The 16,982-nt window shown below is 39.7% G+C and overlaps 1 protein-coding gene across 1 annotated transcript; it reads left to right on the top strand.

Moving 5' to 3' along the window:
• Window positions 1-440: 440 nt before the first annotated feature.
• Window positions 441-2,783, top strand: LOC149267061 (protein NUCLEAR FUSION DEFECTIVE 4-like). The gene has a single exon (XM_089398002.1). The coding sequence runs from the start codon at window positions 767-769 to the stop codon at window positions 2,543-2,545; it is 1,779 nt and encodes a 592-aa protein (XP_089254128.1). The 5' UTR covers window positions 441-766; the 3' UTR covers window positions 2,546-2,783.
• Window positions 2,784-16,982: the final 14,199 nt, after the last annotated feature.

The raw sequence follows: 16,982 nt of genomic DNA, 5'->3' as shown, positions 1-16,982 counted from the left end.
TTATAATTCTACTTATAATCAAATTCCTGCACAAGGATGGTTCTAATCCGGGCATGACTATGTAGTTCTACACTATATTGAGAAAACAAAAACTGTAATGAACAAAAATATGGTAACATACTTTCCTAATAAATTTAAATTATTTTACCTTTCTAGATAAGTTTCCCTTGTCATTATCTAACATTTAGAAAAATAAAATAGAAGGGCATGGGTGTTGCTCATCCTATCTCATCCATGATTCATTTTCTGAATTGTTGCCACGCGGAGTCTTTGCAATTATTGTGCATCCAGCCGACCAAGCAACATGAGGTTTTCCTACCACAGAATCTGAAGTCTTACCATTATCAAAATCTGTCCTCGTGGATTTCATGTCCCGCTCTTCCGACTGTCCACGTTTTCTTTACTTGCAGTTCCAACAGCTGTTCTAATCGAATCCCATGCTGGCACTGTGTATTGACCAGTTCTTAGCTAGTCAGCCAGTTTTCCCCTTATAAATTCCTCACCTCAACTCTTTCTTCAACCTCCAACTCAATTCTAGCTTCAGTATCTATTCAAGAGCCAAATTATAGGAGAGGTAGAGTCAGGTTAGCTATGTTAGTGTTTAGAATTATAGATTGAAAAAAAAAAAACTGAATTTATGATTTTATTTTGCAGCAAAATCGATATCTTTCTTGTTGAAGTTTACATATCATTGTCTCCTGTTAATATACTTATTTTTAGCATTTGTTTGCATTTTCAAGTTTTTGTTGAATCCTGATTTCCATTAATGGGGATGGAAGCTTTTAGTAATCACGTTATTCGAGGCCTGAAAAGCAGATGGATGATGGCTGTAGCGTGCTTTCTTATTCTCTCGTTTGCTGGATCGAATTATATTTTTGGTTTGTATTCCCAAACTATTAAGATAAATCTGGGATATGATCAGGAAGTGATAGATACATTGGCCTTTTTCAAGGACTTGGGTGCAAACGTGGGCATCATTGCTGGCCTCATCAATCAATTTGGGCCACCATGGGTGGTTCTCACAATTGGTTCAGTGATGAACCTCACTGGATATCTCATGATTTGGCTCTCTGTCACAGGCAAAGTTGCCAAGCCTGCAATGTGGCAGATGTACTTGTATCAATGCATTGGAGGGAGCTCCATGACATTTGTGAATACGGGAATAATTGTGACTTGTGTCAAGAATTTCCCTAGAGGTAGAGGGCTAGTCATTGGGCTGCTCAAGGGGTTTGTAGGTCTAAGTGGTGCTATTATCACTCAGATCTATAGGGCTAGTGTTAGCAAGGATGATCACCCCAGCTTTCTCATAATTTTGGCTGCTACTCTTCCTACTGCTATAGTGCTCCTATTGATGCCTTTCATTCGGCCTATGCAGGCTCCAAAGGAGAAGAATGAGACTAAGAATTTCTATATTTTTCTTGCCATGGCCTTAGCACTGGCAGGCTTTCTAATGGTTTTTATTTTGCTGGAAAACTTGTTGGTACTTCCACAGTTTGTGATTCAGTTGTTTGCTGCAGTAACAATTCTGATAATCTTCTTCCCATTGCTTATAGTCATACGGTCTGTGCTTCAAAAGTCAGATAATGTTGTTCAAGGGGATCAGTTCAATGATGCATTCTCAGATAGAGGGAAGTCTAAGGTTGAACTGCAAAGCTCCTGTAACGATATCCACTCTGGGATATCAGTACTGGTAACAGAAGGCAACTCTGCAGAGAGCAGCAATGAAGTCATGGTTGCTGACGATGAGAAGAAATTGAAAGACAAATGGCCTCAAAGAGGTGAAGACCATACAATTCCTCAAGCACTAATGAGTTTAGATTTGTGGATACTTTTCATAGCAACAACATGTGGATTGGGATCTACAATTACTGCAATTGACAACATGGGACAGATTGGAAAATCCTTGAGATACTCTTCTTTGAGTATAAGCACATTTGTTTCACTTCTGAGCATCTGGAACTTCTTCGGCAGAGTTGGGGCAGGCTTCATCTCTGAAATACTTTTGCACAAGTATTCAGTTCCTAGGCCCTTTTTGCTGAGCCTGGTCCTGTTAGTTGCATCCATAGGTCATCTCCTCATTGCTTCTGCAGTCCCTGGATCCCTTTATATGGCTTCCATTCTCATTGGCATGTGCTTTGGTGCACAATGGCCTCTGCTGTTCTCTATCATCTCCGAACTATTTGGGCTTCGCCCTTTTGCAATTTTATACAATATTGGAGCAAGTGCCAGCCCTCTTGGAGCCTACTTGTTCTCTGTTAGGGTTGCAGGATACTTCTACGATAGGCAAGCAAAGCTTGAAATGTCATCTAGTGATGCTGCAGCTACATCAAATGAAATGTTGTGTGTTGGGAAGCCATGCTTTAAGATAACTTTTTTCATAATGGCAGCAGTTAGCATCGTTGGTTCGGCCATTGCAGCTGTTCTGGTGTACAGAACCAGGCAATTCTACAAGCAAGACATTTATGGGAAATTTAATACAGAGACCCATGACTCGTCATTGTCTGATCAAAATCCTCCACATGATTTGAAACGTGAAGAAGCCTGAAATTAGTTGCTATATATGTATTGATGTACCAGTCCAACTATAATATTAATTACATAAGGTTTCCACAACGACAGAGTGGGACTCACTTCTGTTGTTTCCACTGATCGAAGATCACTGGAAAATTATAGTGTGATCGTAGTTATTTTTATGTACTATTTGGCAGTATGGTGAACTAATGTGGGCCTAAGATTCCCCTGTGTGATTAATGGAAAACAGCTTATATGTACTGATTGCTATATTTTTCGCGTGCAATACCATTTTCTGCAGTAGCAGCCATGTTACATATCAAAGCGATCTTTCGCTTGACAAATTACGAATGGTTAACAGCATGCCATCTCAATGGTTGAGACGTACTGATATCACTTTCGTCATTGTCAAATATAACTTAACATTTTGTTTCCAAATTTTTTTATTGAAGATTAATAACTAAAAATTTCAAAGTTTATCGCACTGTAAGTTAAGTTGCATTGCAGTTGTAATGTTATGTTATATTATTGAAAAATTTGAAAATTTGTAAGATTATGTTTTTTTAACAAATAAGAAAACTTATCAAATCAGTAGTGAGGATAATCATCTCTGATTGTTATAATTGTTATAGGCCAATATTAGAAGAGATTAAGTTTTTAGAAATATATATTTTTTTAATAAAAAAAAATTGCACATTGAAAAATTTAATCCTTTAGACACTTGATTTAATCCTTTAATCCTTTAGACACTTAATAAATTTTAAATTAAGCTAATGACTAATTTGACTTTACCTTTTAAACATATTTACATTTTGAATAAATTGAATTGTCTATAAATTTAAAATTTTATTTTATTTAATTACAATATGAATAAATCCAATTTTTAAGAGTATGTGTTTACTCTAAAAAGTTGAGAAGTCAAAATCCATATTGAAATAAGGTATTTGTATTTTTACTTACACTGAGTCTCATTAAATAATCATTATTATTTTTATTAATAAACTCTAATTTTTAACTTTTAATTTAATTATTTATTTATTTTAATATAAACTAGGTAGATCCTATCATATAAATTATATTATAATATTTCATGTATTAAGAAAAAAATTAAATTTAAAAGATAAATCACCAAATAAGGTAGTACCCCATAGGCGAATTTTGAAGTGAAAGTCTGAAGGAAAGGAAAATGAGGCACACGTTTTTCCTGAAGTGGGGCCCAACAAGGGTTAGGGTTAGGGTTCGATTGCTGCAGACTGAAGCAGTTACCCTCTTGCACTTGATCTGACCCTCTCTAGAACCGTACCTGCCTAACGTCGTTCACCATCTGTTGTCTCCCTGTTGTGGTTTGGGTTTTTACCTCTTTGTAACTTCACCGTTCTCATTCTAACCTCCCTTACTTGCACTCGGTCTTAACAACGACGAGCTTTCACGATTTCATGGCGGTAGCTGGCGCAGGTCTTTTAGAGCAGTTATGGACATGGACCTTGTGGACTATTCAGAAGACCCACTAGAGGGAGCCTCCATCTGGACATCCCCCCATGAAAATCCGGCAGGCCTATTCCCTTTTGGCAGTGAATTGACTGACACCATCACAACGTTGCCCTCGATCTCGGGGCCCTCATGCTCGATCGTTACCCTCCCAGAGGCCACCCACTCTTGGCCAACTTTTGCTACCCTGCCCTCGTCGTCGTCCACCATACATTTTGCAGCCCATTCCATAGGCCCTAACCTAGTCGTCTGCTCCCCAGGCTACCCATCTTTCCCTCCATCAGTCGGTTCTCACAATCCCTCAGTTTCTCCTTCCAGCGAACCCTTGGCCACATCGCTAGGGTATCCTCCTGCAGTGAGTATATTGGCCTCCCCATCAGGCAGCTTTATCGGCATCCCTCCGATCTCTAGCGCCTTCCTCTTTGGGCCGAGTATAGACATTACAAACCCTCAATCAAACCCTCCTTCGAACGACACTTAGCAAAACTCCATTGATGCAGGGCACAAACCAAGCAAAAAATAGAGGTGTGTAAAATCCAAGGCACAAGACGTCATCATCAGCTTAGGAGAGGATATTCAGTGGGGAGATACCATGGACATAGCGGATAGAGCCCGGGTTGGTAGGGCTCGGGGGAGAAATTACACTGCGGCTCGGCTAAAGCAATGGACGGCTAAAGTTTGAGGACAACAACTGGTTGAGCTTCCTTTCGTCCAAACTTTCATCAAGGGATGGTTTGCATTGAGGTTTTCTAGGGCCGAGCATACAAATTGGGTCTTGTCATTAGTTTGGCACATTAAATAGGCCCCCGTCCTCCTGTGCCGGTGGAACCCCCTTTTCGATCCAGAGAGGGAGCAACTCGGGGTCGGCACTCTATGGGTCCGCCTACCAGGACCACCCCTGCAATTCTGGTCCAAAGACAACTTTCGGCACATCAGGAACTCCTTGGGAACATACCTAGAACATGAAAAATCATTCATCTCCACCGACATAATGGCATACACAAGGATATTGGTTCACTTAGATACCAGGGAGGGCTTACAGGAACACATTACCCTCCAATGGAGGAATTTTTCTCAGCAGCATATTCTTGACTACGAAGGGGTGCCTTTTTGGTGTAGGAGGTGCCATAAGATAGGTCATCTCTTTCGGGACTATCCCCTCAACAACAAAGCAAGAGCAGGGGAATTCGGCAAGGCTATACCTACCAAAGACTCACAACCACATGGGGAGCATCCCCCCTCCCCCCCTGAAGATGCAGAGACACATATCGACCCTAAAGTAGCAAAGGAAGCACGAGCTAAGGAAGCTCCAAAGAAGTGCGGCAAGGCACCATATCGACCTCCCTCTCCTCCTCTGACCAGGATAAGGGTGGTTGTCAGGGCTCCGTTATCTTCGGGTATGAACACTTCTATTCCCTGCTCTATGAATATATTTTCTCCTTCTGAAAGAATAGCATTTTCTTCTATAATTAATCAAGTCTTGGCCTTCATCTCTCAGCCCCCCATTTCTCTGGCATGCCCCCTCCACAACCCCTCACCCACTTTCTCTTACACTCCACCTTCTTTCCTGGAGGAACCCCCTCTCATATCCTCTTCCTTTGATCATGGGCCCCCATCCCCCAGATACCCACTCCGATCCCGGGTGAAAACACAGGCCCCTGATTCTATTGGTATCGACCTGGATACTCCACCCATTCCCCCGAAACCTCCCCGAGGACGTCCTTCCTCCCTTACCAAAGCAAAGCTACAGGCTAGAGAGGAGATAGCATCTGGGAAACAAAAAACCATTGATAAGGTACTTAGAGCTCTGAACACCCTAACCGATCGCCCTCCATGAAGTTGTTCTCCATCAATTGTCGAGGGTTAGCTAGGCCTGATAAAAACCTAGCTCTTCGCAGACTGATCATATTTAAATTAGTCGATGTCATTTTCCTTCAAGAAACCTTGGGCTCAACTGAAGTCATCACCCACCTACTTGAATCTATGCTCCCGGGCTAGTCCTTTCTAGCTCTTGATGCAAATGGATGCTCGAGTGGCATTGCAATGGGGTATAACACCGAGCCATCAATCTTTGCAATAGCTGGGGAGGCAGTAGACATATTGGGGTAGATATTTTATCATATGATCTAGGCATTGAGATTAGGCTGATAAATGTGTATAAGTCATGCCATCACTGCCCAGACTTTGACCATATATTGAGCTCTGATATCTTGCAAAAGGATTACTTAATCCTTGGAGGGGATCTAAATTTCTCCATCGGCCTCTCTAAATCTTGCGGACATCATGCCCAGATTGATCCCCTAACAGCATACTTTGAGAACATCTTGGAAAACCATAGTCTTATGGACATTCCATTAGTGAAAATGTAGCCCACCATGAGGAACAACAGAGTTGGTGAAGACAGTCTTTCCAGAAGACTTGACTGCTTTCTTATTAAGGAGTGCCTACTGAACATGGGTTATAATTATCGACAATGGGTGGGATCAGGAGGTATCTCAGATCATTTGTCGATATACCTAGAAATAAGAGGGGGGTTTAATAAGCCTAAAGGCCCTTTCAAATTCAACTCTTCTTGGTTAAAGGATGCATCTTATGCTTGCATGGTTACAGATTTCTAGAAGTCCCACCCCTTACTGTTGGAGGGCATATAGCAGAAGGCTTTGCACATAACCTAAAAGAGTTGAAGAAACTCTCTAAAATCTAGGCGCACGAAAAGAGAGTGCAGGATGATCAAACCCTAAGGGATATCGAAGCAAATATTGTTGATTTCGAAAATAATCATGGAGGGGTCTTCACCTCGAATGAACAAAAGGAAAAGCTCACATCCTTATTATCTAAGAGATGAAAAATCCTAAAGGATTGAGAAAAGTCTTGAGGATTGCGAAGCAGGGAAATCTGGCTGCTAGAGGGAGACGATAATATGAAATTTTATCACAAATTTACAAATGGCCGAAAAGCCATAAACTCCATATGGCAGCTCACGAATGAGCAGGGGAACATAGTCAACATCTTTCTGCATCTAGCAACCATGGCCACAACCCATTTTAAGCAGATATATAGGGCCCCTCCAAATGCCACTCTTGCTGAAGTCATTCGAGTGGCACAACTATTTTCCTGATTTGTGGATCAGGAGACTGCCATGGAATTGAACAAGGAAGTCACTCTGGGGGAACTTGAAGCCACACTAAAATGGTTCACGTGAGACAAAAGCCCAGGGCTAGATGGATGGTCGGTGGAGTTCTTTTTTGCCTTTTTGAGACTCTTGAAGCAGATCTCCTCAAGGTTGTTGAAGATTGCAGGATCAATGACAAGATGTATGAAGCTTTCGATACCACTTTCATAGCCCTCATTCCCAAATTCGATAACCCGGCCTCCCTTGATGATTTCCACCCCATATCCCTCTGCAACTGCATTTATAAAATCATAGCTAACCACCTTCGCCCCATCCTATCCACCCATATCTCTCCTGATCAATTTTCTTTCTTGCAAGATCGTTAAATCCATGAGGCGGTCGGAATTGCACAAGAGGTATTGCACTCTCTATAGTCAAAGAAAATGAAAGGTATGATCTTAAAGGTAGATCTCTCCAAAGCTTTTGATAGAGTAAATTGGATGTATATCAGAATGCTCCTAGCACTCCTTGGCTTCCCATATGAGTTTATTTAATAGACCATGTGTTGTATAACAAATATATCCTTCAGTGTTCTTGTAAATGGAGCAGCATCGCCTTTATTTCACTCAGAAAGAGGCCTCAGGTAGGGATGTCCTCTATCTCCTCTACTATTCCTACTCATCATGGAAGGGCTTAGCAGACTTATTAAAGAGAAACATAACAGGGGAAGGCTCAAAGGAATCAGAATCACTGACAGATGCATCTTGACTCACTTATTATTTGTGGATGATGCGCTGATATTCCTCAATGGAGGCATAGAGGACCTGACTATAATGAATAATACCTTCTCTTTATTCCAAACTACCACTGGCATGGTTATCAACTGCAACAAGTCCACCATTACAGTGTTGGAAATAGCAACAAGAAATGCTAAAAATAGTATTTCGAGATAGATTCCAATCTTAGTTAGTCCTTGAAGTAAAATTGAGAAGTAAAATTCGAATTTGATCTTAGCAGTTGTTTGTAAAATAATTAATAAATTCATCTTGAGTTAATTAGTTGTAAAAAATCAAACATGAAGTCTATGTGAAGACATGCAACAGTTTCTCCATTGATTGAGGAAGTTATCCCTTGATTAAGGAGATCAGGATGAGTTATAATTTGATTTGTAATTAGTTAGCTCAGTTAACTGAGTTAAGTCCAATTAGATTAGTTCCAATAGTTTGTGGAACTAATTGTGAGTTCAGTTAGTTAATGCATGCATGCATGTAACTGTTGCACTTTAGATAACTGAATATTCTCTCGTAAATAACTCATGCATGTCAGTTCAGTCACAGACCCAGTTGAGATCAGAGGAAGGGACAGTGTACTGTCAGTTGGAGGATTTTTCCTATATAGGAAACTCATCCATGCAGAAGGAATTATCTCCTTCAGGACTGCACAATTACTTTTGAGTTTAATGTGTTGTGTGAGAGGTAAATTCACACAGGTGGCAGCATTGGACCCCAGGAGAAACTGCGCAAGGAAATAGGAGGCTTGGAGGGCAGAGGAGAAGGTTTGTGAAAAGCCTTTGACTATCTATAAGCAGCAAAGGGATTATACTGAGAGCTAGATAGCTTGTGAGCTAAAGCTTTGTGTAATCTGGACATATTTCCACTTGTATGATAATATAGAGATTGGGGTTTTTAGCTGAGGCTTTCCCCAGAGTATTCTTCTGTGTTCATGTATGATTGATTTCTCATTCTTTGCTATATGTGTTCTATTTGATCTTGCTGAAAATTGATTAAGCTTTCGCAATTTTGTTTGTAGAAGTAGATCAAGTATTTTTCTTTAGTATATTGCATTATCAGGTGATCTACAGTGGGAAATTCTACATACAACTCGTGGATGCTCTCCCCATGAGATACATTTTACTCTCCATAGATTCCCTTTTACCCTTCTGCGAATGGAGGATGGCCTTAGATATCTGGGATACAGGCTAAAGCCCCTTGGATATAAAATAGCAGATTGGACATTGGTTATCTCCAAATTGGAAAGGAGGCTCAACATTTGGTACCAAAAGTACCTATCCAAGGCAAGCATATTAGTACTCATAAAAGCAGTTCTTGAGGCTACTCTGGTATTTGGATGTCCTTAGCATGGATACCCAAGGGTATCCTCTCTAGAATACAAAATCTATGTTGCAGGTTTCTTTGGAAGGGTAAAAAGTCAGGGAGAATCTTTGCTTGGGTTAAATGGGAGGCGATTACCCTACCAAATAAATGGGGAGGATGGGGCATAAAGAAGCTGGAAGACTTCTCCTCAGCACTGGCAACAAATCTTGGTTGGAAACTAATCACCACAAACAGCTTGTGGAGTATGGTGGCCATTTCAAAATATATTGTACCTCTAAATTTGATGGGCTGGCTACGATAGCCACACCACAGTAACATAGGTATATTAGTCATATGGAAGGCAATGTTGAAATCACTGACCATTATTTGAGCAGGCCTTACCTGGAGAATACAATTTGGTACATCTGTGCGTATAGGGTAAAACCCCTGGATTGGCTGTGGGAATTCTCACAGGTAGTCTATAGAGCTTAAAAACCATCTCAGCATTGCAGGAATCACCCATATCTGTCATATTGTGGACCCTAATCATACCACCTTGTTTCAACAAGCATGGAAATCTGCCCACACTTTGCACATTCCATAGCAATGGGAGCAACAATGTGCTGAATACACTTGGCCTTAACTAAATCTCACATTAGAATTGTTGAAGGGGAGGACGAGATAATCTGGGGGCATGAAAAATTAGGGAAATACTCCCCTAAGGAGGGCTATCTTGTATTAGATGAGACTCATTGACCACAAGCTATCAAGCTTTGGTGGAAGCACATGTGGAAGCTCAAAGTGCCCCCTAGGACCCGATTTCTCATGTGGACAATCCTCAAATATAAGATCCCCACAGGTGATAACCCCCTCAAACATGCACAACACAGACCATTTTGGTGTTGCTTGTGCAAGAACAACAATGAACATGTAGACCACCTTTTCCTCACTTGCTAGGCTACAAATGATCTCTAGAACTCGATCCTATTGACCTTCTCCTCCTAGAACAGATGGTAAGGATTGACAGTAAAGGATGCTTGGTCTACATGGTGGACCAATGCAGCCCCGACAAAGGCCAAAAACCTACCCCTCCTTATTTGCTGGGCAATTTGGATAGCTCGCAATAGATACATTTTTCAGGATATTGCTCCCCATTGTCCCTCTATCACATCTCGTATCCTGACAGACTGTAACATCATCCCTGAAGATGAGGAAACCTCTATGCCTAGAACCATTGTCCCTGAAGCCATAAATTACTTACAACCATGGGATTTTTTTACGATTCAGCACAGGAAGCTGGATGTGGGGGAGGCGCCATATTGTACTTATCTGAATCCCACCACTTTCATATTCAAATGGGACTAGGGAGAGGCACAAACAACTTCGCTGAGCTATTCACAGCAAAATATCTCATACAATTTGCATTAGAAAAACACTGTAGTAATCCATAATTGTTTGGTGACTCAAAAATTGTATGTAACTGGATACAAAAAACATCAAAATACTCTGCATATTATCTGAGACATATTTTAGATGAGACACACCGATTCATTACACTTTCTGACTCATTTGTATGTTGTCATATTTACAGGGAACGAAACACAACTGTCGATCTACTATCCAAAGAAGTTGCAGTTAGGCCTCTCGGCGCTTGGCTGATTCAAGAACAGAGGGATGGTACTCATTACCAGTTTTACCATCGATTGTTTATGGGCATCACAGACTAAATGGCTCAGTTGGAGCCTGGTTTTTTTACATTTGCTACCATTTGTAAATATTTCAAGCTTTTAAATTATCAGATGTATATATAGCAGACATACACTCTCTATGTAGAGTTATTTTGTTTATTTTTGATGAACTTCTTTGTAGAACGGTGCCTCCCTGCGTGGATGCAAGGCACTAATTTTTGTTAAATTGGATACTGCTATTTGTGATAGGCACTCTGCCTCACATACAACATATGCACTTTGCATATACAACATGTAGTTTTCCTTCACATAATGAAAATTACGATATTTCCAAGGGGAAAAAATTGAAAATTAAATTTTAATAATTTTAATATTTAATTATATCATAAAAACATTTACATTAAGAAATAATAAATTAATTTTAAAATGATATTACTTCAATAATACAGAATTGAAAGATTATATAAAGTTTTAAGTATATAATGGTTAATTAAATATTTAATATTATTAAAAAGTATAAATAATTAGTTAAAATAAAACGAATTAGATGCAGTGTTTTTGTTGGAAGAAATGTTTTAAGCTTATTGATTAATAGTTTTTAAATAACTCAAAGTTAACACGCAAAAAAAATCTATATCTGACTGAGGTAGAGACTTTCATGTAGCAAGGCCACAAGCCATTCTAAACTAGGTAAATCTAGTGCTGCCTATGGTAGCAAAAAAAGTAATTTCCCCCGAATCCTCCCGAACCTTTAGAAATGGAATTCAGTTTAGTAAATTTAGTAGATTACTTTATGGATCCCTTAGAAGGAACCTAGATTTGGGTTTCTCCTGCTTGATTTCCCTTTCCCCCTCTGTAGGTCTCACGGGCTCTCACTAGTGATACTCCCGCTGGGCCTCTTTTGGCAACACCCTCCTCGCTTCCATACCCTCATGCCTCACCTATCCTTGTTTCACCTGACAACTCTAAATTAAATGGCACGTCTTCTAAGCTCTTTCCTTCTCCCGAGGTCCTTGCCCCTTCTCCACCTTGCAAACATTGACTGGTTCCTTTCCTCCCCTGTCACTTTTCCTATGAAATGATCTTGGTTCTCTAGATATTTCCATTCTCCCCTGCCAACATACCTCCCCTATCTCACCAAAGACTTCCTCTATTCCAATTTTCTTAGCAGCTTGTTGACTCCCAACATGCATTGTGGTAGATTCAACCCTCGACAACTCCCCCAAGTGTTCATAACTAGCAATGAAGTCAAAAAACCTAAGTACAAATGCATGCAAGGTTGAGGAGCCTAGTCTTATCCTAGGAAAGGATTCTATCAAATGATATTCACATAATGGAGGAATTTGTGGTGGTGGTTAGATTTACCAGTAAATGAATGTCAATGGTTGTACTTTGTAAGTGGAAAAAGGAAAATTTCCTCCCTTTTCTTGGTTATTCGCTCTGATATGATATTGGGTAAAGGTTGCATTGGTTGGATATAAAAATTGACTAAGGATGTGGAGATGATCAGGTGCTCAGAATTATGCTCAAAAATCAAAGTGTCAAAATCTTATCAAACTCAACTTTAGATTGAAGAGCTTGTCATTTTGAATCCAATGGTGTGAATGACACTCAAATCTAAGTTCATATGCAGAAGTTAGAGCAAGTCAAATTTCAAGTTTGACTTGTCTACATGGCAGGATTAGGACAATGTGTCAAGGTCTTTAGCGAATGAGGAGGTGCCAAGTGGCAGTTCACCAATGGCACTCACTTATCTCATATCGCAATAGTAATTAGTTCAAAATCAGCCCCCGACATAGAGCAGGTCGCGATGCGATGCGATAGCAATCGCATATCGCATAATGTTAAAAATCAGCCCTCGGCACAGTCAGGGTTGCGATGCGATATATCGCAATCGCATATCGCACCTAGTGCTTGCCGATATATGTGTGTGTGTGCATGTGTGTGTGTCACCGCCGATAACGTTGATTGCGATTTTTCCGCGGACGCGATATGTTATACACTATATTTCATAACCCGACAGGTTCGCTAATATTGTAGTGGTATGGGTTTTGGTATCTGCCAATGGAAAGCACAGATTGCGATTTGAAATTGGGTTCCTGGATGCGATAATTCATATGTTTCATTTTAATGTCCCAATGGGTCCGCCATATCGCTGATTTTGTTCCTGCGCCAATTGTCGATTGCGATGAGCGATAAGACCCCGGACGTAGGATTTTATATGTAACAGTTTAAGTTCCCGTTAGACCTGTCGATATCGCAATCAAAATGTTTTTTTGTGCTAACAAGATCTTATGCCCGCAGAAACTCACTGATTGTGATTTGAGATATGGTCGACAAGTTATGGCCCATGATGCAACGAATTCCTCTCTCCATCAGCGGATTTTGGAGTGGAAATGTGGTTTCTGGCTGGATTTGGAGTAATTTGTGGAAAAAATAGTGGGAGAACTAGGAGAAGTCATAACTTCTTCAGTTATTATCCGAATGGGATGTAAAAAGAGGCTATATGGTCATTTTTGAGTATGCTAAACTCATTGAGATAGGTTTCAGAGGCATTGGAGCATTATAAACACACTTTTGTTATAATTTGAGCGTAATAGAGAGGCCCAAGCCATTGGAAGTTGGACCACGGAGACGTAGCCCAGGAGGGGTGAACTCCTTTATCATGTGCTTGTTGTGTGTTGTATTTTGATGTTCTTTTCTATTATTTTGTTGCTATTGAGCATATGTTTTATGTTAAATATTTTATAACATTTACATAAGAAAGTCTCATGGGAATCGGTTAATTTAGCAAAAATATTAAATCCTTAAGCACTTGGTAAGAAAATGATAAGCATATTGGGTTTTATTTTAAATGGGGAATTAACACAACATTACTAATCTGCTCCATTTCAAATCAAGTTGGTATCAGAGCACTGGTTTTTTCTTATTAGATTTGCTTTATGAAAGAAGGATTTCATTGTTTGCAAGTTATGTCATGCTTACAAGGTTAAAGCTCAAAAGAGGTGAAGGAAATCTGGTTTAAAGCACTAAAATTGGGTCAAGTAGAAGAAGAGCAAGGTTACCAAATTCTTCTACACGAGTACATCCTCAAGTTGCAGAAGTTGCATTTGAGTCTCCAGAGATCATGTCTCATTAAGGAGAACCTATCATGACAGAGGATGAGAAGACCTTCAGAAAGGATTTCTTTGATATGACAGAGATGGTGAAGATCCTCTAGGAAGAGAGGAACAACAGATTGCAAGGAGAAAGTTCCAAACCTCCCAAAGGAGAAGGCTCTTTAGAAGGAGGTAAAGGAAAAGGAGACAAACCTCCACCCTCTCCACCATCTTCTTCATCTTATACTTCACAAGAATCTTCACCCTCTTCCACTACGACAACCTGTAGAGCCTCTACTCTACACCTACTTGTCTACCATTTTCCTCAGTTTTTCCTCATCTTTTCTTCACTTTTGCCTCATTTTCACTATAAAACCACCCAGATCATTACATTAGGTGTCATAAAGCATGATCAAGCAAGTTTTGCTAATGGATGACTATTTGTTTAGATTTTGACTTACTTGCAGGAATCCCGCAGCTATCTGATGATCCTGCAGCTATCTGAAGATCCTGCAGCCTTTTTGTTAAACGCAATGTTCCACGTGTCGGTTTGCCAGATGAGCCACATGGGCACTTAGGTATCAACGTGCTCGAGGTTCCTGTCCCATTTTTCCAGCCATCCACGTCATCTTTACCCATGGTCAAAGCTGGTCAAGTTACGGTCAACTCAAGGCTGTTTAACTGTGATAGTATGCTGCTAGGTCACGTCATCTTAAACGGTGACTTGTCCACGTTCTACAGGTGGCAGGGGACATGATCCAACATGGGATTCATTACCCATGACGACAGAACCATTAAACTCATCCACGCAGCCGTATGATGTGTCAAGGGACCATAAATACGCATGACAGTTTGTTGTTTTTCAGTTAATTAGCTGTACGAGTAGGCTATCTTAGAAACCTCTATAAATAGCTGCGTCTGCGTACGCTCATCAGACTTTTATCAGTTGTAATTTCTGAACTTGTGTTAAATTTAAGAGCATTGTGAACTCTGTTTTTTTAGTGCTATTCTAGCACTCTGTTTTGTACACTTTTTGCAAATGGAGGAATAGACATAGCACCGTTTTGAAGTTTCCAGATCTCTGAGTTTTCTTGTGGCTGAATGAACAGAGGGCCCCTGCTCATCTCAGCCTCTGTAAAGTATTTTATGTGCAGTATTTCTTTATTTTCCTATTTCATTTCTTTAAGCATGTATAGTTTCATTTACTTGTTTTCCTTTCTTTCAAGCTGATCAGTGTTATTTCTTTGCAGGTTTCTTTTAGCCCGGGATTTATTTTTATGTGTGTGTGTTTGCTTTACAAACTAATGGTATTTGAAGTTGACAAATTCAGGTGCTGCCTTTGTTTTTATAGCTGATTTTTAATCTTATTTCTCAAAGAGCTGCTAACACATGAATGATCTTCATCATAAACTGTTATCTTTTAAGATCAGAATATCACTAACTTGCAGTTAGTTTTGAGTGCTTTCTAGACTGTTCTTTCACTACTTTCTAACCATACTTTGCATAGTACATATGGCTGAAGTAGAGAGTTAGAAAGAGCAAAATATTACCACTAGTCTTTAAAGTAGAGTTTTGATTTTAAGTGCTTCTCAGACTATTCTTTCACTACTTTCTAATCATACTTTGCATAGTACATATGGCTGAAGTAGAGAATTAGAAAGAGCAAACCGTTATCATTAGTCTTTCAAGCAGATTTTTCTCACTTTTCTAATTCAACTTAAGCTACTTTCTATCCGTGCTTTACACAGTACATGTGCTTTGAAGCATCGAGTTAGAGAGAGATAATCTTTATTTTTGGGTTTTAAAAGTGACTTTCTTTTCTTTTATTAGCAGCAGCTTGAATGGTGTCTAGTGCCATTGGAAGTGGTCATTTTCTTTCAAATTTATTTCAAGTTATTTCAGTTCATTTATTCCTTTCAAGCATTTCCTTTCAAGCAAGTAGTTAGAGATCACTAAACACACACTTTCACTCATTTAGGATTCACTCTACACACACACCATCACTCACTTGTTTATAAATTATCACTCCATCTTAGGAACATAATTAACCACAACAACACCCCAACGATAAGAAAAACTCTAAGAGGTTACTTAAGTACATATAGTACACCTTCACTTCATCAGCTTACGAGCCCCGGGTTGACAATTAATACTAGCAATTTAGATAACACTAAATTGACTAAACATTTTGGCGCCGTTGCCGGGGAAGTGAAATTAAGTAGCCATATTCTTAGAAGAAAAAAATATAAAGTTTCAAGGAAAGAAGTTAATAGCCTATCTAAGTATGCTCTCCTCTTGCACTTTGAAGTGATCTGGAGGATCAGAAAGGAGAAAGTTATTGATTTAATAGTTTCTTGAGTATGCTCTCTTCTTGCACCTAGAGTGAACTGGAAGATCAGAAAAAGAACTATTTAACTTGACTTGAAGATAAAATAAAAAAATGACATGCATAGAGCTAGAGATTCTAGGGGAAGGTTTTTAGCTAGAGCTCGAAGTTCAATTTTTACAAGTCCATCTGCTTCAAGAGATAGACAAGAGACACCTCCCTTATCTCCAACCGAAACTCCTAGTCCTGAAATTCAAGAGCCAAGAGTTGACTCTCCTATACCTTCTATTGAGTTTGAACTAGGAAGAGACTCTTCTCTTTCTCCTACAAGAAAACCAATTGTAATTGAGGAAATAGACTCACCTGAAGAGGAAGGAGAAATCTCTTCTCATTCACCCTTTGTAGAAGAACCAGAAGATTTTGAAATCCCTAGGAGAATCATCATGGCAGAGGAAGAAGGAGGTGGTAGAGGTAGAGGTAGAGGAGGAGGAGGAAATAACAATAACAATGGAGGAGGTAGAGGTCCCATTGGAGGAAATAGAGATGGGGATAACTCATTTGGGTTTCCCATTGTTAATGAGGACTCCCGAGCCACCATGAAAAACATATCACCATCCGTCCTCCCAAATTTTCATGGATTAAGAACTGAGGACCCTGAAACATTCT

The sequence above is a fragment of the Pinus tabuliformis genome, chromosome 6, assembly GCF_031772625.1.
Source record: "Pinus tabuliformis cultivar Carrire ecotype Pingquan chromosome 6, CPIR1, whole genome shotgun sequence".
Taxonomy (NCBI): domain Eukaryota; kingdom Viridiplantae; phylum Streptophyta; class Pinopsida; order Pinales; family Pinaceae; genus Pinus; species Pinus tabuliformis.
This window is presented reverse-complemented; position numbering and strand designations above follow the sequence as displayed.

Bases quoted from the DNA above. Each gene is read 5' to 3' on its own strand.
- LOC149267061 (XM_089398002.1), top strand. From the start codon at position 767: ATGGGGATGGAAGCTTTTAGTAATCACGTTATTCGAGGCCTGAAAAGC.